This window comes from Schistocerca nitens, chromosome 1, assembly GCF_023898315.1.
Source record: "Schistocerca nitens isolate TAMUIC-IGC-003100 chromosome 1, iqSchNite1.1, whole genome shotgun sequence".
Lineage (NCBI taxonomy): Eukaryota > Metazoa > Arthropoda > Insecta > Orthoptera > Acrididae > Schistocerca > Schistocerca nitens.
The window spans coordinates 964,149,655-964,172,497 of record NC_064614.1 but is presented as its reverse complement, the minus strand read 5'-3'; the positions used below and the strand labels follow the sequence as shown (position 1 = coordinate 964,172,497).

The 22,843-nt window shown below is 37.7% G+C and overlaps 1 protein-coding gene across 4 annotated transcripts in view; it reads right to left on the bottom strand.

Moving 5' to 3' along the window:
• Nucleotides 1-1,606: 1,606 nt before the first annotated feature.
• LOC126194876 (probable E3 ubiquitin-protein ligase MGRN1) overlaps nt 1,607-22,843 on the bottom strand; it is a 175,199-nt gene continuing 153,962 nt past the window's right edge. The window contains exon 13 of one of the 4 annotated variants that reach the window (XM_049933227.1): nt 1,607-4,462. In XM_049933227.1, coding sequence (XP_049789184.1) covers nt 4,259-4,462 — 204 coding nt within the window. In that variant the 3' untranslated portion in view covers nt 1,607-4,258. The remainder of the gene's footprint in view (nt 4,463-22,843) is intronic. The other 3 variants (XM_049933234.1, XR_007538523.1, XM_049933242.1) reach the window with 3 other exon arrangements.

The window sequence follows — 22,843 nt, the reverse complement described above, 5'->3', positions numbered from 1 at the left end:
TGTAACTCCCTTGACATAACATTCAATCCTGCAAACCTCCAGCAATAGTATCTGCCAGTCCCTATACTGTACTTGCCTCTGTGCTCTCTCTCTCTCCATCCCTTGCCCAAACCTATAACTCCCCTCCCTCTCCCCACCACCATGCTGTTTCCGTGTTTACCCTCCTAGGTGTATTTTATATTTTAGGCTCAGTTTACACTTTGTTTAGGACTATTTCTTTCACACTGAATGCTCTAAACTACTCCTACACTTTCCTTGGCAAAAAAATCGTAACTTGGAAATTATTAGAGACAGGATCGTGTTGTTTTGTAAAATGTTTAGCAGCTCTCAATTTTCCCCCTTTGTCCTTTGTTGCAGATTCAAAAACTTTAAGGAGATAGACACTGTCAAAGATCTTCCTCAAAGTGGATGTCCGCATGTGTGTCTCAAGAGCACGCTGCAATTTAGTGTGTCTCCCAGGAGCCAATTCGTTGTGCATCAAGTGGATTGCAGAAAGCAATATCAGCTGTCCATAAGGTGTTACATAAGCAGTTACATCATTTTAAATACAAAGTGCCAATGGTCCAAGCATTTCAGTCAAATGATCATTATCAACAGATGCTGACAACTTGAGAAAGTGTCAGTTTTCAGATGAAGCAATGTTTCACATTTCTGGACATGTGAATCACAACAACATTAGGATTTGGGATTTTCCACACGACACACACAAGAACACATCCACAATAGTTCAAACATCAATGTTTTGCGTAAGCTGATGCAGATGGGGTGATAGGTCCATTTTTCTTTGCATAGAAGACCACAATGAAAAATATTTACCTGGACATCCTCGAACATTTCCTGTTGCTAAAGATCAAAGAGCTGCAGCCCCGATCATCGTCCAACATGATGGTGCATCCCACCATTGGAGTCTGAATGCGTGGAATGTGCCGGATGACTTTTCCTGAGAGATGGGCAGTTTGTGATGGTCCTATCTCATAGCCCCCACACTCTCCCAATGTCATGCCATTATACTTCTTTTTGTGGAGTTGAGTCAAGGTTTGTGTGTACACCAGTCATGATATTGCTACCCTTCGTGCACAAGTCAGTCAATGCAACTATCAGAACTGTTGATGCTGCAGTGTTGACCCACACATTGACAGAATTTGAATATGTTCTATGACTGATGAGTGGGGCACTTGTTGAAATTCTGGCGTAAAAAGTAAATAAAGATCTTGAGAGCTGCTAAACATTTTATAGCGAACTGGCCTTAAGATGAAGGAGAAGGCAACACACACACACACACACACACACACACACACACACACACACACAGAGAGAGAGAGAGAGCAGAGAGAGAGAGAGAGAGAGAGAGAGAGAGAGAGAGACCTGGACACCCTGTGTCAGATATACTGGCAGCATTCTTGTAGATTTATTAGGAGCTCCATATTGGTTGTAGTCATTCAGCAAAACTGAAATCTGATCCATTATCAACTCATTATGTTTGAACTGAATTGATTAAACACTGGAACATTTGTCATGATACTGTCTTATAATACGTACGACATGAGGTGGGAGAAAACATTATTATCTACTACAGGAAAATATTAGTTGAATAAGACAAAAACTATTCATTTTATTCAGTTATGTGTGTACCATAACCGTGCTTTATTATAACAGTATTAATCTTCAATTTACACAACAATTATCTACAAAGTTCAGAATCTTTGATCCAATGCCAAAAAGGGTATTGAGAAAGTATCTTGTGGAGAAGAATGCCATTCAAGTCAATTATACACTCAAAATAAAACTTCATTTATTTCATTTGTCAATGGCATTGTTTGGTTTCTTTTCCTTTCTTTTACAGCATACAGGTTTTTTAGTTTGTAAATTCTGTATGTACACATACACTAAAATGAAAAATGATATTTAAGGATTACTTGCACTTAACCTCTGGATGTATAAACTAATACTGTATTATGGAGATTTATATCCAATATGGTCTTAAATATAAGCATGAGAGAAGTTAGCTGGAATACATTTATGGAATGTGTTTGTGTACGAAATCAGAACACCTCGATATGTAAAGTAAAATCAAGTTTACATGACAGTAACTTAACATTACAAGAGTAGTGATAAGCGTTTTCCAAAATCACATTTGCTCTTCAATCTAAATGAATTTTGATTAATTGATCACTGAAACTATATTAGCATTCGAAGATACAGGCAAGCACATACAAATGTGGACAGCCCGTCATTCCCTGTGACTACATAGCACAGCATTTATTCCCACACTTATTTCTAATAAGGCAATTGGAATGTACATTTCTGAATCTTTCAAAAATTGCTACCAGTTTTATTATTATTAACTTATCCTTCAAGGCGGGAAGTATGGCAGTGACCTAACTATACACTCGCCAGTTGCAATGACACAGATAAAACAATATTGCTCTGCCATCTGTTTACTTTAACTAACAAGGGAAGGCCACGACACTGGAATCACAGATTTAGTTCAAACTTTTTACACCTTTACGGGGATATTAAAACTGTGCAAGTAATTAGGTGCACTACTCTGGAAATTCTGCGAAAATAACGAGAAATTTTACGTGTCTATTACATAAGTGATGTATTGGTGCGAAGGTGCCAGTCATAAAATGTCACTGTGGTCAAGCAATTAGTGTTTGCGAGTGGGAAGTGAGTTGAGGAAGAGGCGGCAGTTCAAATCTCTGTAGCATTTACTTGCTAATCTATATTTTTTCACCACTTATCACATTATGTAATTTACATGATATTTGAGAGGTAATATAATGAGAAAAACCCACATGCATTTTTATAAAGTTGTAGTGAATTTCATATGTTATTTAACTATTTACTATTTGTAATTAAATTTTCGAGGATGAGAGACAGGGTTGGAAAGCCCAAGTCAAACCTCAATAAATAATGATGCAATTGAAGTTATTCACCATCAGTAATATAGTGAGTCATAATGTGCCAGACCATAAGAGTAATGTACAATTACACATCAGATGTGCTTGCGACATCACACGATGCTGGATGATATTTGTCACAGACATGGAAAACATAAATTGAAACTTCATACATACAAACACAAGTGATCTTTCATTATATTATCTCTCAAACGTCATGTAAACTAAATATATGACCAGTGATGAAAAAAATACATTTTTTGCCTGACAGAAGTTTGTCTTACGCTGCTTGAGCGCTAACCAGTTGACCACACACAGGTACATAAGCCACAAAATATTATGTTATTTTAATGGCCTACTAAAGGCACACAAAGTTTCAAGTAAATCTGTGATCTCAACGTCATGGCCTCCTCTTGTAAGTATAGGGATTTCTGTGCTGACACAGTTAAGATCTTTATAAATTAATTTCAGGCTGTCTCTCATAACAAAACAGTTTGAAACTCATAAGATGATACCGAGAGGTAGGACTCTGGTTCAAAGGTAGCATTAAAGACACTAGATTCAAAGTCTGTTTTGAGTGTTCATGTCTGTTTTAAACACAATAAAGATTAACTGTTAATAATTCCGAAAATTTCAGTAAATTTTTATAAATAGTCCTGATGCTAGAGCAATTGCAATTACATGTTAAACTCTTGTACACGATGGCTGCGAAAATTACTGCCAGTAACTATAGGGTTCAAATATTAACAATCCTATTACACATTATCTTTGACAATTTTTACTACTGCAGAGATGAATGTTTACTATACCAAAACGTGATAAAAACATGGGTCTCTGTCATGGGAAAAGAAGAGAAAAACCATATTCACTTACTTTATACAGATTACATTATGATAATAGTTTGGACTATCTTTGACTGGCAATATTCTGAATTTTTTTATTAATCATAGCTCATACCATTACTTTTGCACTGAATGGAATCACTGACATATCCTTGTTTTAACTTCATTGCTACTCAATCTTTAAATGTGTGGTAATTAGTTTAGAAGCCTCAACCAGTACTAAAGCAGCTGAAATATGTTATTTATGGAAACAAATTACTCAACAGAGAACTATGGGCACGATGTTCATTCCCATTAACACAAAGGAGGGAAAAAAATACAAGTGTAACAGAAAATTTGACCAGAAGCAAATGTTAGTGTGTTCTTGAAGAGTTACTCGAGAATTGTGCGTGTAATGCAGTGCCCACTCAAATATTCCCTCGGGTAACTCCATGAAATATCTTACACTTGATGACCTCACTATTAAAACACAACATAAAAGTTGGAATGTTCATTAACACAGAGACTTATGAACTAAGAGTCTTGCTTTTCTCTGCTACAATGGTTACCACCATTCAGAAGTTGCCTTGTTGAGCTGCTGGAACTGTAGCTGTCGCCACTGGATCTGTGACTCAGGTGACTGATAGGCGTACCAGGAAGTGAAATACCAATGCCTGTCCAACGTCCAGGTGTGCTCTCTACAGATGATATTACATCAGAGTTTGTCAGTGGTCGTTCCTAGTCACAGAAAATAACAAAAAAGTACTTACAATATGTTTTTGTGAACATCAATGTGATGGCTGTAATTTTTTTGTGGATATTTTATAATTCAGTAATAAGTGGAATGAAGAATGAATGACTGGACTATTATTACGATTTATGAAATGTGTAACAGTTCAGATTTATACCAGAAACTTCACAGTAAAATATCATAAGCATAACAGTAGGGAAAAAGTGTAGATTAGTACCCAACTTCCCGTATGTATGCACAGCCTTCAGACTACTCAATCTAACAATTAATGATACCCCAAAGTAATTAGAAAATGAATGTCGGATAGCTTCATCTGAACAAATGTGACAACAGGCAGAGATGTTTGAGACAATGCTATTGTAAACTTAAACTGTACTAACAGGGTCATAATTTATCAAGAGCATAACGACAAACAGAACTAAAATGAACATTATGGAATTGGTATACATTGTAGAAACTAATTCCATAGCATCATTTTAGTGCCTTAAGAATGAAAGCAGCACAGAACTTTACAAAACTTGAAGTTCCATAGAGCACTTTTACAAGCTACAAAAAAGCATATAACTCCACTTGTGTTCTCTATAAACAAATTTGCAATATTACATTTCCACCTGCATACATATCTCACATTTCTAACAATGGGAAATCCAGGATGGAATGCTGACAATATTATGAAAATGATAGATCGTTATTCACCATATAGGGAGGTGCCGAGTCGGAGACAGGCACAATAAAAAAACTGTCAAAGAAGTAAGCTTTCGGCCAAAATAGCCAGACAATGTACAAACACACACACACAAACACGCACGTGTGTGTGTGTGTGTGTGGATAGATCGTTATTCACCATATAGGGAGGTGCCGAGTCGGAGACAGGCACAATAAAAAAACTGTCAAAGAAGTAAGCTTTCGGCCAAAATAGCCAGACAATGTACAAACACACACACACAAACACGCACGTGTGTGTGTGTGTGGGGGGGGGGGGGGGGCGCGCGCGCTTGCGAGTTGTGTTTGCATGAGGAGTGTATATGTGTATCTCTATGGTGTCTAATTCTGATGAAGCCCTTTTTGGCCGAAAGCTTACTTATTTGACTGCCCTTCCCTTTCTGCAAATTCAGCTCTGCTGTATGGTAACAATATATCCTTGTCATAACCATATCTCACAATTTTCCATTATGCACCAAGAACATTTACACTGTCATTCTACTTTCAAATACAAACATATCAATATTACAGCAGCATATGCAAATGATGAAGCTTCATGAGAGACAATCTATTAATGACAGCAATAAGCAAGATTGCACACTAAAATGTGAGGTTTCAGAAGTACAGATTTCTATCTCAAGAGGCAATATGAAAGCTAGGAAGCCAAAAGAGCTGAATGGTTGTGAAGAGAAAGCAAAATGATTAATGCAGGTAATCAAAAAGAGGTACCACCAGAATGATCATATTAGGCTTGACAGTGCTAGATATAACCTTATATGGCAAGAGGTGGGAACACAAAATGAACCCAGAAAGAAATCTTGTTGAACACTTATCATTTTGGCGAACCGTATGTTATGGTGTGTGGGGAGGGGGGGGGGGGAGGGGGGCGAGGGGGCGGGGGGGGGGGCATTAGGTTGCTTGGAACTACTGATCTCGAAATCTTTGAACACAGTACACTCACTGGTCAAAGTTACTGTGACACTGTATTATTTCCCCAACTGCGTCTTTTCAGGGGTGCATTCCGCCCTGACTTCATTTTTATGGATGACAAAGCATTACAGCATTGACCAGTGCAGGTGGAGGAGCTCTTGAAATGAGAGGATATTCAGGAAATGGTCTGGTCTGCCCATTCCCCAGACTTAAATTCCATCAAGCGCAAGAGAGCTGCACTGGGGAGACAATTGTATCACGTACACACACATGCACCACTGATCATCCAGCAGTTATCAACAATGCTGGTGGAGGAATGGAACGACCTGCCATATGAACTCCTTATCAACTTTATGGTTGCAAGTTGCAGAGGATGCATCACACAATCTATAAGGAAACATGTCCTACCTTTCGTAATGTCCAGAGGACCATCATAAAATGTGGTGACTTAAGTGTAATAATTCTCTTTGAATAAAGGTGTCATTTATGTTCATCTCACACCATATTTCTTTCAGTTACCTTCTGCAATACACTGTAGAAGTTCTTTCTATGTATGATACAAGTTTAATCGAGCTATGTTACTTGGTAGTGACACATCATGTGAAAGTTACTTTCATCATCCTTAAGTTTTACACGCACTAGTATTATTTGAGTCTTGTTGGGATGTTTTGTGATAGTGATTTTCTTCCAACTTTCTAAACGGCACCATAATGGAATCTTTCAAACAATTACTTGATGCATTCCAAGTGAAATCTTGCAACAATTTTTACTTTGGGTGAGTAAGTACAGGCTGACCAAGATAAAGATTTGTATACCCAAGGCATGAAAATGAAACTTAGTTGTACCATTTCACTTCAAAGCATCACCTTGAAACCCTAGTTATCAGTTAACTGTTGCTGCAGTCTCATGAAAAAAGAAATCGTCCATTCTCAGGTCTACTATTGCATACCACCAAATATTTGGCCAATACATTGGTTAGATAGTATTTTAAACAATTGTGAGAATGCCTGGAAGGCATACAATATAACACAATGATCGGAGGAAACAGATGAGAGAACATTTGTCAGTTATGATAATAAGTGAGAATTCTGTGTGAGGCATATGCCACAAGAAAAGGAACATATCAGAGGATTGAGGGAAGTGTATGCCTAATCAAGTGAATATGTTAGGGGCAATGAAACATGTAGGGTTGAAAGAGGAGCACACAGAAGAAAGGAAAGATACGGATTAAAGAAACAATAACTCTAATGGCATATTTTAATAGAAAATGTCTAGTTGCATGCCTACTTTGTTTACCACAACTGTTGAACCCAACTTTGTTTTTGCTTGTTGCCTGAAGGTTAATGTATTTACAAAAAAGGACATAATGAGTAATATCTCATGCATCATCTACTGCTGACATCTGTCTGGTCACTTCGATAGCAATTATATTTCATCAACATTTTTTACACAAATATTCTTGCCAACATGTAATCAAATTAAGAACTTGTGTAAGTATTTTTCCATGTTATTACAAGTTTTACACACCATGAAAAGCAAACGAGTGGTCATGTGTTCCATATTTACAAAAGAAGAAAAGCAGATAAGTCGGGTCTGAAAACATGTGCTTTTCACAACCTGTTACATCGAAACATAGTGTAATACCGGTTTTTAGAAAGTGTCCACTGTATATGGTTACTCACATACTCCTATGAAAATACATAAAATTAAGCTGGACAGAAAATAGTTGGTACATGTTGGAAACACCGCAGAGGTCTGAAAACTTTTTCCTACTACTAGTGCTAGCTACTTTTCAATTTTCAGGTAAATGACTGCAGGAACTCTAATCATCATTCACAAAGGAAACATTGGATACGTAAGAAATTCGGTAATTCATAGTTTTTACCAGAGTCATAACACTAAAATTCTTCAACACTACTTTATCAGTAACAAGGAGAGGCCAGATCCTGCAACCTATTGATTTCAGCTAGCTTTGGTATTACTAGCCATAGGCACTCTAAAATAACTCCTCTGAAAGGGTTGGAGTCAATAGGTTTCCATAATACGAGAGTAATTACGTTAATGTAAGTGTTAGTGTCATGTGAAACAAGGTAAATTGGTGTAAAAATGTATTTTTCATATTGCATCTACAGTTGTAATTTTAGATGTACATTTACACATGATACTCATACAAAAAGTCTAACATAAATTTCTTTTTCATTTTCTTCATTGTATTTAGCCTTGAGATCAATCATCTATGTGTTGTGCAGACGTTGCTGCATGTTAGCTAAACAGGGAGCATTTTGCGAAAACTGTAAGTTACGGTTTCACTGAGGTGATTGCAGAGGGGAAAGAGAATGGGGTAATCAGTGTCACTCTTCCGTGGAATTGTAGGTTAGGCCAGAAATACCAGAAAATCAAGAAACAGGAGGCGAAGATTTGTGCCCTTCAGGCAGAGTTAGAAATTGCAAAAACTGAAGTATGCAGAGGCAAGGGGAAAGGAAAAGGTTCCAAGCAAAGGGCGTTCAGGGGAAAATTCTGAGAACAAATTTGAAATTCAGTTTATCAATACATTTTGCTTGCTACTATAGGTAGAGTAAGCTAAGGTGCAGCAGATAATGGTAAGGAACTTACAGATAAGTTGGGTGGAAAAACAGAATAGAAGATGAATAGTTCTGCTGCTGGGTAGTGCTATTCTGTTAGCTGCTATAGGAAGATGCTGATACACTTCTCAGAGGTTAGGACAAGTTAGCGGATTTGTTAGCAGAAAACATAAGAGGGGCCACCAACACACAAAGGCAAGTTTCTATGCTTAATGGGATCAGGTGAGACACTGACTTTAGGACAAATTCAGACAGACTACATTGAAGCAAATGAAATTGACAGAGACTCCAAGTCCACTTTATAATAATGAACAAAGAAATGAAATTAACTTTGTGTCATCAGAATACTAGCAGGATGTAAAAATAAAGTAAAGAAGTTGTTAATTTGTCTGCAAGATCTTACTGGCTAGAAGGAAACGGATGTCATTTGTCTGATTGAACACTATATAACCACAGAGATAAAAAAAATCTTTATGTAAGCATAATATGTAAACCAGTCTGGATAAAGGAATTGTCACATTCACAAAAATGAAATATGAATACAAAAATGTAGAAACAAGTAAATTATGTATAGATCAGGATACATAAAAATGTGTTTGTGAGTTGCTGGTGGGAAATGTAATATTTGTAATTATTATAGTATACATTTTTCCACTGTGGGGAATTTTCATGAAAAATTTTGCTGGTCTCTGTCATGCAGAATGAAGGGATTATTGGTTTGTCGTGATTTTAATGTAAATTCCTTGTAGAATCTGGCAAGGCAAGTGATTTAGAGGTATTTTTAGCCACTTATAATTTGGTATCAGTTGTAAACTTCCCCACCTGAGTTGCTCAAGATGGTAATACAGGTAATGTACTCATTCAACAACCAGAATTTAAAGAGACACAAGCCTGCCCAGTGGTAAATGGGCTGCCAGATCACAATGTACAGTTAACCCCGTGTTCAATTTGAAAACTCTAAGAGGCTGATTAATGACAAAATCACTTAAGATTTAAAATGTTGACTGAGGTGAAATTTAATATGAACGAAATGTTAACTCTAATATTAATACATTTCTTAATCAGTTTATATCCGTTTTTGAAAGAAATTTTCCTAAAAAGATAATTAAATGTAATAATGACAAGACATTAAAGAAACCTTGGATCACTACAGGTGTCAGTGTCTCTTCACGACATAAAAAAGGACTTGTACAAAACAGAAATAACAAGTAATGACCCACAAATACTTTCTTATTACAAACAGTACTGTAACATGCTAAGAGAAGTTGTAAAAAAAACTGAGAACATGCCCATCTTGTCTGAAACTGAGAGATCAGATAGTAAAATAACATCATTATGAATACTGTTAACAGAGAGAGAGACAGGGAAAGAAGCCATAGAAGATGACCCTGCTTCTGTTAAGAGAATGGTGAACATTGTAAAAGACCGTGAATGTGTAGCAGATGTTTTTAACAATTACATTTTAAAAGTAATCTCAGATCCCAATCTGAAATAAGATCATCGTGACTAAAAAGTAAAAGTTAATATGGGGTGGTTTATATATCCCAAAGACACTAAAAAGTTAGGAACCTATAATATGTAATACTTTTAGTCACTTATGTAATGGTTACTGATTGGTTTTGCACAAATAGATTAGCTTTAAACTTTGAAAAGACGCAGTTCATCCAGTTTGGTGTTGTCAAAAATATCCCACTCCTTATTATTCTTGCATACCAACAGGAAATAATAAAGCAGATAGCAAATCGTATGTTCTTAGGTGTGCCTATTGATGAAAACTTAAACTGGAAAAATTGTATAGCAGACCTGCTGAAACATTTAGGTTTGGTTACTTTTGACATAAGAATAATTGCCAGCTTTGGAGATATAGAAGTTAGTATAAGTTAGCGTATTTTGCATATTTTCATTCATTGATGTCTTATGAGATAATGTACTGGGGCAAATCCTTGTTGGATGAAAAGTATCCCCTGCAGAGAAGAAAGAAATTAGAATTATGTGCAGAGTTCACATATATACATCTTGTAGGTATCTCTTTAAGCAGCTGGGAAAGCTAACCATAGCCTCACAGTATATTGATTCATTCATGAAATATGTTAGCAACAATCCATCTGAGTTTGAGAGTAACAGTGATAATCACAAGTATAGCAATATACAGAAAAATGGCCTAATGAATCTAACTTTGGCACAGAGAGAAGTGAAGTATGCAGCTGCAGCACTCTCTGGCAATCTCCCAATGGAAATAAACTGTGTGTGACAGATAGCAGAAGTGTTTTCAAATGTAGATAAATATGTTTCTTCCTGACAGCTTCTTATTTGTCACAGGGGACTTCTTAATTGGGGATCATTAATCATAAAAAATCTGTCAATAGTAAGCATGTAGCCATATAAATATTTTGTAATTTTGTTTTAATTGTAAGTTGTATATAAGTCTTCTAAATTTGTTCTGTTGACACATTTCACATCATAACATGTTTTGTGAATTTTATGTATGGAACAAGTAACTAACTAATTAACTGTGCAAAATCAGAGTCAGATATAGGATGCAGAAATGATTTAGACTTGATGGAATTGCGTGCGTTTATGAAGATAGGAAATTTCATTTTTACACCTCAGGCCTATAATTTTATGATTTCCAAGATGTTGGAGTATTATTGATTTTGATCAATTGCAGATATACCCAAGGAGAAGAGGCCCCTGCTATCTGGGGAGGTAACCATATTGTACAAGGTATTTAGGTCACTGTCAACTTCCATGGCACATAGTTTCAGATCATACTTCTTGCAATATTTTTTATTCTTTGGGAAGTGAAATTTATATATTGTTACTTTAAATTAAATAAATTTTAAAGTGATCAGCATATGTGCCCACAAACTTTTAACTAAAACAAATGGTTCATGTTTACTGCAGACACTGCCCCCCCCCCCTCCCCTGTTTACCAACAGCAGCTAAAATAAGTATATCTTTTGTAGGGGAATGTGAAGATGAAAAACCATCTAAAAGTGTCATGCAGTTATTGCTGAAAACTTACTCTCTCCTTCTCTTCATCAAGGGCTCACTTATTTTCTTCCTACAGTGGTAAGCATTGACACTGCATCAGACAGTATTCATTAGAGGAGAAAAAAAAGTAAGGAAATTGTCCACACCAAGTACATTGTGTGAAAGTAATTTTCCTGCGCGCGCGCGCGCGCACACACACACACACACACACACACACACACACACACACACACACACACACACACACACAGTGGATTGCAAACTTGATTTATGATTATGAAGACCCCTCTCTTGGCAAATAATTTCATGCTTACCATTTCTATAACAACATTATGTGAAATTTTGGATTTGACAGCTCACTATGTACAAAGCAGTGCATTTTTATGCACAAGATACTCTAAGAGGGCAGTTCTAACCTATATAAATGAATGTTGACTGTTATCATAACATAGGCTTTAGAACACTTGGCCACCACTCTGGTTACACTTGGCCACTACTCTAGTTAGCAGGAGTTTTCTAGTATATCTGTTGTTGTTGTTGTTGTTGTTGTTGTTTTCAGTCCTGAGACTGGTTTGATGCAGCTTTCCATGCTACTCTACCCTGTGTAAGACTCTCCACCTCCAAATAACTACTGCAATTTACATCCTTCTGAATCTGCTTAGTGTATTCATCTTTTGGTCTCCCTCTATTATTTTTACCCTCCACACTTCCCTCCAGTACTAAATTGGTGACACCTTCATGCCTCACAATGTGTTCTACCAAGCGATCCCTTCTTCTTGTCAAGTTGTGCCACAAATTCCTCTTCTCCCCAATTCTATTCAGTACAAGGTGCATTCAAGTTCTAAGGCCTCCGATTTTTTTTCTAATTAACTACTCACCCGAAATCGATGAAACTGACGTTACTTCTCGACGTAATCGCCCTGCAGACGTACACATTTTTCACAACGCTGATGCCATGATTCCATGGCAGCGGCAAAGGCTTCTTTAGGAGTCTGTTTTGGCCACTGGAAAATCGCTGAGGCAATAGCAGCACGGCTGGTGAATGTGCGGCCACGGAGAGTGTCTTTCATTGTTGGAAAAAGCCAAAAGTCACTAGGAGCCAGGTCAGGTGAGTAGGGAGCATGAGGAATCACTTCAAAGTTGTTATCACGAAGAAACTGTTGCCTAACGTTAGCTCGATGTGCGGGTGCGTTGTCTTGGTGACACAGCACACGCGCAGCCCTTCCCGGACATTTTTGTTGCAGTGCAGAAAGGAATTTGTTCTTCAAAACATTTTTGTAGGATGCACCTGTTACCGTAGTGCCCTTTGCAACGCAATGGTTAAGGATTACGCCCCTCACTGTCCCAGAACATGGACACCATCATTTTTTCAGCACTGGCGGTTACCCAAAATTTTTTTGGTGGCGGTGAATCTGTGTGCTTCCATTGAGCTGACTGGCGCTTTGTTTCTGGATTGAAAAATGGCATCCATGTCTCATCCATTGTCACAACCGACGAAAAGAAAGTCCTATTCGTGCTGTCGTTGCACGTCAACATTGCTTGGCAACATGCCACACGGGCAGCCGTGTGGTCGTCCGTCAGCATTTGTGGCACTCACCTGGATGACACTTTTCGCATTTTCAGGTCGTCATGCAGGATTGCGTGCACAGAACCCACAGAAATGCCAACTCTGGAGGCGATCTGTTCAACAGTCATTCGGCGATCCCCCAAAACAATTCTCTCCACTTTCTTGATCATGTCGTCAGACCGGCTTGTGCGAGCCCGAGGTTGTTTTGGTTTGTTGTCACACGATGTTCTGCCTTCATTAAACCGTTGCACCCACGAACGCACTTTCGACACATCCATAACTCCATCACCACATGTCTCCTTCAACTGTCGATGAATTTCAATTGGTTTCACACCATGCAAATTCAGAAAACGAATGTTCAAGTAAGGAAAACGTCGCCATTTTAAGTATTTAAAACAGTTCTCATTCTCGCCGCTGGCGGTAAAATTCCATCTGCCGTACGGTGCTGCCATCTCTGGGACGTATTGACAATGAACGCGGCCTCATTTTAAAACAATGCGCATGTTTCTATCTCTTTCCAGTCTGGAGAAAAAAAATCGGAGGCCTTAGAACTTGAATGCACCTCGTACTTCCTCATAAGTTAAGTGATATATCCACCTAATCTTGAGCATTCTTCTGTAGCACTACATTTCGAAAGGTTCTATTCTCTTCTTGTCTGAACTGTTTATCGTCCATGTTTCACTTCTACACATGGCTACACTCCATGCAAATACTTCCCGACACTTAAATCTATACTTGATGTTAAGAAATTTCTCTTCGTCTGAAACGCTTTCCTTGCCATAGCCAGTCTACATTTTATATCCTTCCTGCTCCAACCATAATCAGTTATTTTGCTCCCCAAATAACAAAACTCATTTAAAACTTTAAGTGTCTCATTTCCTAATCTAATACCCTCAACATCACCTGATTTAATTCGACTACATTCCATTATCCTCATTTTGCTTTTGTTGATGTTCTTCTTATATCCTTCTATTCTCCTTTCAAGACACTGTCCATTCTGTTCAGCTGCTCTTCCAGGTCCTTTGCTGTCTGATAGAATTACAATGTCATTGTCAAACCTCAAAGTTTTTAGAATTACAATGTCACTGGCAAACCTCAATTTTTTTATTTCTTCTCCATGGATTTTAATTCCTACTCCAAATTTTTCTTTTGTTTCCTTTACTGCTTGCTCAATATACAGATTGAATAGCATCAGGGAGAGGCTACAACCCTGTCTCACTCCCTTCCCAACCACTGCTTCACTTTCATGTCCCTCAGCTCTTATAACTGCCATCTGGTTTCTGTACAAATTGTAAATAGCCTTTTGCTCCTTGTATTTTACCCCTGCCACCTTCAGAATCTGAAAGAGAGTATTCCAGTCAACATTGTCAAAAGCTTACTCTAAGTCTACAAATGCTAGAAATGTAGTTTTGCCTTTCCTTAACCTATCTTCTAAGGTATGTCATAGGGTCAGTATTGCCTTGTGAGTTCCAACATTTGTACAGAACTCAAACTGATCTTCCCTGAGGTCAGGTCAGCTTAACTACCAGTTTTTCTATTTGTCTGTAAAGAATTCGTGTTAGTATTTTGCAACCGTGACTTATTAAACTGATAGTTCGGTAATTTTCACACTTGGTATATCTGTTATGATCTGAAAAAATGAATTTTTCAATTCCTTGGAAATTATTATGTTACATGCCTGATATGTGTAAATACAATTTTCTTATTTTTAAGTTTTCTAATGATCTAGATTTAAATTTACATACAAATTCCGCAAGCCACCATATGGTACATGGTAGAAGGAATCTTGTAACACTGCTAGTCATTCCCTTTCCTGTTCCACTCACAACTGAAGTGATGGAAAAATGACTGTCCATATGCTGCATGACACATGATTTGTCTTGCTTTGTTGTTGTTGTTGCATGACATGTATGTTGGTGGCAGTAGAATCATTCCACATCTGTCGCAAATGCTTGTTCCCTAAACTTTCTTTATCATGTTTTGCAAAAAGCATGTCATCTTCCCTCCAGTGATTCCCACCTGAGTTATTAAAGCATCCCCATAATACCATGTATTGATAAACCTACTAGTAACAAACCTAACAACAAGTGTCTGTATTGTTTCGGTGTCTTCCTTTAATCCAACCTGCTGGCGATCCCGACCTCTTGCAATATTCAAGAATTGGTTGCAATCATATTCTATGCATGGTCTCCTTTATAGCTGACACATACTTTCCTAGAAGTTCTCCCAATAAACTGAAGTCAACTATTCGCCTTTCCTACAATTGACCTTATGTGCACATTGCATTTCATACCGCTTTGAAATGTTGCATCTAGATATGTAATTTATGTGATTCTGTGAAGCAGAGCCTCACTAACACTATGTCCTTCCACATGATTTGAAATGGCTAAGACAATTTACCACCTTTTTATGTGACCAAAATATTTCTGGAAATGATACTTTAGAGTGCCCCACAACTAGTAAGAGAAAGCTCTTCAAAACAGTTGCCAATTAAGATTTGGATTCTGGGGTGGGATGTCACAGTTTCTCACGTTTTCCTCCTCCTCTGCCCTCTCCCTCAAATGTAATTTGACGTCACCATTACTTTTAACATACAACTCCGATCTTAGATGCAATGAAATGCTTCAAATATAATAATAATAAAAATTATTATTATTATTATTATTATTATTATTATTAGTGTTCAGTGCATTGCTTTGCTATAACTTTCAAGAAATTGCAGTTCATAAAAATATATCATTTCAAAAGTAATTGTCTGAAAACTTGAGAAGTTCTTGTCACTCATTTACTCTAAACACTACAATAGCAACAAACATTCACATTCTTCAACAACAGTCTAATCTATATAATATCACTGATGTGTACAATCACCATTATCACGATTTCACTTAGCAGTGTGATTGTGAATACACATTTGTAGACTACGGTTATGCGAGTGTGAAAGTGAGGAAATCCTGCTTGTGTCCTTTACATTTCTGTTTGAGAAATTCAGTCTTTCTGTAGGTCCCCCCTCCCCCCTTCTTTTTCCTTACTGGACACTTTCCTCCTTTCTTTATTTCTTCAGTCTCTTCCTGTTTTACTGGGTGTATCTGTGGACAAAAGAATAGTGTTGGGTTTGTTATTTGCAGCAGATACACCAGCGGCCTGTTAATGGTCTCTATCTGGCTACAATATTCTCTGCAGGCAGTCAGGCCACAAGTTCATGCACATAGCTGGTCCTTGTGCAAAAAGGATGTTATTCAGTTTTTTTAACTGCTGGCATTCCTTGCCATATTTGAGACAGTTTTTGTGCTACTTTATTTTCTGAATGTTATCAGAGACACTTGGAAATTGATATATGTAAAAATATAAGCACTATTAGTAACCTATTCTGTGGGTGCCTGTCAGGGTGTCATCACCCCCCCCCCCCCCCCCTTTCCCACTCCTTGTATCTGTGCCTGCATCTAAATGGGTGTGTTGTGTGTAGCAGACTTCAGCTTCTCCTGTAAGATACTAGCATAAACATATTGTCACCAGTAAACATTCAAATACTTCATCTTCTTTTCTTTTCCACCAGTTTGTAACGACACTCCAGAATGCTTTACAGCAACTTGCAAAATTCTTGTGTAGATGTTGCACATGATAATATGGCTCCTGCAAAGAAATGCATTCTCTTTGTGGCTACTGGGCGAGTCCATTCCTATTGTAAAAGAGTGACTGCCTTATAAGTGTGTCATCAGCTGAGTTGTGCACTTCACCTGCTAGTACTGGCTACCTAAATGTCAATGGTTTGCTGACCAATGTACTTCAAACATTCGCGTTGATAACTCTGATCTACACACTATGGCATCGGACTCTCCGTGCACTGCAGATAGAAGGAAAGTTTTTCATTTCATTGATGGGAGATTTTGTGCAGTATCATAACATTTATGTCAGAAGAGACAAATGAGAGAGTCAAAGTCCAATAAACAAGTGTACTACAGAGGACTGCAGCAGTGACTGGTATTTCTAATCACACAATACACAGAATAAAAAATGAAGGAGAAGACACTGTTATAGGTAATTAGCAAGGCTTCTCTACTTCAGGAAGGATGCAGAAGAGAGAAAAAAAAATTTTGTATTTCGGTAATTTTGATAAGCAGGCTGTCAGCAGACTAATATATAATTTCTGTATGACATATAAACAGTGCCTGACATTAAAGTCACTAGTTCAATTAATCAAGGAAATTATGTCATTTGAAGGAGGGATTTCATCATTAAATGCTTGCTACACAAATTAGGCTACAGGTATGTCAATTTTTTTTGTTCCTCTGTACATCAACACTGCAAACCACAGTGAAGTGCATGGCAGGGGGCACATTACATTGTACCATTTATTAGGTTTTTTGGGCCATCCCATTCACATATGGAGCATGGGAAGAATGATTGTTTAAATTCTGCTGTGCATAATTAATCTCATTTTGTCCTTGCAATTCCTACGGGAGTGGCACATAGAGGCTTGTAGTATATTCTTATAGTCCTTATTTACTGGCTGTTCTTGAAACTTCGTAAGTAGGCTTTCTTGGGATAGTTTCCATCATCTTCAGAAATATGCCAGCTCAATTTTTCTTCACTATCTTTCTGATCCTCTCCCATGGGTCAAAAAAATCTTTGACCATTCATATTGCCATTCTCTGTACACATTCAATATCTCCCGTTAGTTCAATTTGGCACAGGATCCACACACTTGAGAAATATTCTAGGATGTGTTGTACAAGTGATAGGCAAGCAATTTACTTTGTAGAATGATTACATTTCTTTCATGAAGTCTGCCAGCTGCTTTACCCATGACTGGGCATACATTACTGCTGAAAAGTATTTTGTAGAGATAATGAAATCTACATCCACATCATACTCGGCAAGCCACCTCATGGTGTGTGATGGATGGTACTATCGTTACCACTATCTGATTCCTCCAACCCTGTTCCACTCACGAATAGTGTGTGGGAAGAATGACTGTCGGTAAGCCTCCGTATTGGCTCTAATTTCTCAAATTTTCTCCTTGTGGTCAATACGCGAGATGTATGTTGGGGGAAGTAATATGTTGTCTCACTCCTCCTGAAAAGTGCTGTCCCGAAACTTCAAAAGTAAACCTCTCTGTGATGCACAACACCTCTCTTGTAATGTCTGCCAATGGAGTTTGTTTAGCATCTCCGTAGCGCTCTCTCGCCAACTAAATGATCCAGTGACGAAATGCGTCGCTCTTTTTTGGATCTTCTCTGTCTCCTATATCAGTCCACCTGATAGGGATCCCAGACAGATGAACAATACTCAAGAATAGGGTGAACAAGCACCTTATAAGCCACTTCTTTCGTGGATGAGTTACATTTCCTTAAGATTCTTCCGCTGAATCTGAGTCTGGTGCCTGCTTTTCCCACTATCTGTTTTATATGGTTATTCCACTTAAGGTCGGTCTGGATAGTTATGTCTGGATATTTTATGGCAGACGCTGACTCCAACTGTTTGTCATCAATAGTGTAGTTGCACACTTTTCCTATGTATGTGTAACATGTTACATTTATTTACATTCTGGGTCAACTGTCAGTGTCTGCACCATCCATCACTTCTCTGGAGGTCGTTCTGCAATTCTTACTATCTTCTGGCGTTGCTACTTTGGTATAAACAACTGCATCATCTGCGAATCCTTAAAGAGCATCCAGTGCTTTCTATTAGATCATTTATATATATTATAAACAGCAACAGTTCAATCATACTTCCCTGTGGCACTCTGGATATTACCTTTACATCTGTAAATGTAGTTCCGTTAAGAACAACGCGTTGAGTTCTGTCTGCAAGAAAGTCTTGAATCCAATCACATGTCTGCTACAATACTCTGTAAGCTCATATTTTTTTCATTAAACGGCAATGCGGGACATTGTCAAATGCCTTATTGAAGTCAAGGAACACAGCATCAACCTGAGCACCATTGTCCACTGTGCTGTGGATCTCATGGAGGAACAGAGTGAGCTGAGTTTTGCAGGATCTCTGTTTTCAGAATGCATGTTGATTTTTAAAGATATGTTCATTTTCCAAGAATGTCATAATTCTTGAGCATAAAACATCTTCCTTAGCCAATGATATAGGTCTGTAATTGTGTGAATCTGTCCTACGGCCTTTCTTAAAAGCGGGAATGACCTGTGCTTTTTTCCAGTCATTAGGTACCTTTCGTTGCTCAAGCGATCTATGATAAATTACTGCTAGAAGGGGAGCAAGTTCTTTTGCATAATCTTTATAGAATCTTATTGGTATCTCATCTGGTCCTGACGCCTTTCCACTACTAAGCGATTGTAGCTGCTTTTCAGTTTCATGATTGGTTATCTCAATATCTGCCATTTGAATGTTCACCTGATTCTTGAGAGGAGGGACACGTTATGGTCTTCCGAGGTGATTGGAAAACAAATTCTTTGGCAGAAAATTTAAATGAAAGAACTTAATTACCAAATCTCTATAATGTGTACTTTATTCTCTTACATCCTTTATACAATACTGATCTTTGCATAAAACACCACTTAAATAGTCTTAAAACTAAACAGAAGTAAAAGAATAATGAAGTCTTGACCCATCATGTTCTCAGCTTAAGAGTTGGTTGCACAGCCCTTTGTGTGTATTACTGCAGCACACTTGGATGGTATAGAATCCACGAGTTTTGCCACTTGCACCCGAGGAATCTTCTTCCATTGCTCACACAGTTCTTTGTAGAAAGCCTCCTTATTAGTGCAGTTTTGTTGGCAAACATGTCTCTCCATCTTGCCCCAAATATGTTCTATGGGATTTTAAGTTTGGACTTTAGCTTGGCCATTTGAATACCTTTACTTGTGCTGCTACAGAACCATTTTCACATTGTGACAAGAATGCTTCCGATCATTGTGATGCTGGAATTGCCAGTCACGAGGCATATTTAGTCTTTCCCATATGGACTATTAACATTAATATTTCATCATAGTTCAGAATATACATTATCCGATGGATTTCAACGAGAGGTCCTACACCACTTCTTGAATAAAAGCCCCACAGTATTGCACCTCCTCCGTTCTTCATGGTGGGTACTTATTACTTTCTGTTATTCCTCTGGATTTTTTTGCTGTTGAACATATTGTATCCTGTCTGAGGAGAAGAGATGAAACTTGCTTTCATCATTCTACAGAAGTTTTGACCACTCTTCAGTGGTCCAGGACACATACTTCTTAGCAAACTGTAGTCTGGCCTTCCTATTTTTCACACTTTTTGTAGGTATCTGAGAAGGTCACCTGCCTTTCAGTTCTCCAACTGCTAAGTGACATTTAACTGTCGAAATATGGACCTTCATTCCGTATTTTACCTGTAGGTCATCATGTATTACTTGGGCTGATTTTTTGGAATCAGCCATCGATTGCCTTCGGATGATCCGATAATCACCCTACTTTTTTTCTAAAGCCGTCAGCAATCAATACATGTAACCATGGCAAGGTCAAATGTTTTTTTTCTTCCTGAAGAATCAGTTTGTTTTGATTCTGTGTACTGACAAACATGCCTACCATTCTAATCTAGTTCAACAACAAAATTCGGTTGAGCGATACTTTATGTGATCATTCAATTTCATATCCCTACAAAGTGTTACACCTAGGTATTTGTATGAGTTGGCCGAGCCCAATTGTGACTCACTGATATTATAGCCATCAGATACTACTTCTATTTCATTTTGTGAAGTGCACAATTTTAAATATTTGGATATTTAAAGCAAGTTGTCAATCTTTGGATCACTTTGCAATCTTATCAATACCTGACTGAATATTTATGCAGTTTATTTCAGACAGTACTTCACTATATATAACTGGATCACTTGTGCAAGGTTTGATGTTACTTTTAATATTGTCTGTGTAGTGAGTAACATGAAAATGAACAAGGGTCCGAAGACACACCCAAAATTACTTCTACATCTTTTGACGACCCTCCATCCGAGATAACTTCCTGCATCCACCCTATCAAAAAATTCACATTCTAGTCAACAATTTCGCTTGATACTCCATACGAACGTCCTTTTGATAATAAGCAAAGAACTGGTACTGAGTCAAACATTTTTTGGAAATTCGTAAATACTGCATCTACCTCACTGCCTTGGTCATGTGAGAAAATTGTGAATTGGGTTGCACATGATCGATGCCTTTGAAATCCATGTTGGTTGGCATGCAGGAGGTAATTTTATTCAAGATACATCTTTATATTTGAGCTCCGAATATCTTCTACGTTCTACAACTAATTGAAGTCAAGGATATTGAATGGTAGTTTTGAGGATGACTTCTACTATTCTTCTTGAAGATGGGTGTGACCTGTCCTTTTTTCCAAGTAATGGGCACGATTTTTTGTTCGAGGTATCTGTGACAGAACAATTTTTTGATTGCGGTATCTATGACAGAATACAGTTAGAAGAGGAGGTAATTCAGTTGCAAATTCAGCACAGAATCTGACAGAGATTCCATCGGGCCCTGGAGCTTTGATCAATTTTGACAATTTTTGCTGTTTCTCAACACCAATGTTATTAATTTCCATTTCAGTCATCTTTTCAGTGCAATGAGAATTAAATTGGGGCAACAGTCCTGAGTTTTGCTTTGTAAAGGAACATTTGAAAGCATTTCTGCTTTTCTTCTGCTACACTCACTTTCAGTTCCTGTCTCATCCATGAGTGAATGGATGCTAATTTAGGTGCCACTAACAGCCTTTACGTATAACCAAAATTTCTTTGGATTTCGTGATAGATCATCTGACAATATCCTGCTAAGTAGTCACTGAAGGCTGCGCACTTTGCTTTCTTGATGGCCAAATGTGTTTCATTCAGCTTTTGTCTGTCCATACCCCTATGCTTTGTTTTAAACCTATTATGCAGCAGTCTCTGCTTCTTCAGAAGGTTTGTTTTTTTTTTTTTTTTTTTTTTTTTTTTTTTTTTTTTTTCCAGTGATTGTATACCATGGATGATCCCTCCCACTATGAACTGTTCTACTGTGTACATACTGTAGTGCCTCAAGAATTTTGGTGTAAATTCTAGTAACACTCGGCCTTCAACCTTCTCGAACACTCGATATTTTAGGTACGAGTGTGCGAGAGTGAGAACGTTTCTGCTGATCCACCTGTTTATATGTGCAGGTCGGAGGTTGTTATTAGAAGACTGTGAGGAGGATGAGTCACTCACAAAGATAGGAGTTTCCCGCCAGTGCCACAGAAAACATGATTAAAACTCAGGGAATAATTATGTAGCATTCTTTGACGTGTTAGTGTGTATGGTGATTGTAAAAAAGACTAATGAACAACTGAATATAGATTTCTAAGCACATTCATGTATTGGACTCGCTTGAGACTAGAGACTTTTTTTTTTTTTTTTTTTTCACGTCTTAGCTCTGCATGAGGCAGAACGCATGTGATGTCCATAAATTATTGGATTGTTACTATGATATTGAACTTGTGTTTTATCGAGTCTGATGTTTAGAGACACCAGTTGGCTTGTCAGAGTTTACTTATTTATGTGAAAAAATGTTGCTTTGTGTTGAGAGATGAAAATATACCTAGAATGAACTGAAAGTGTTCCATGAGTACACAAATTTATT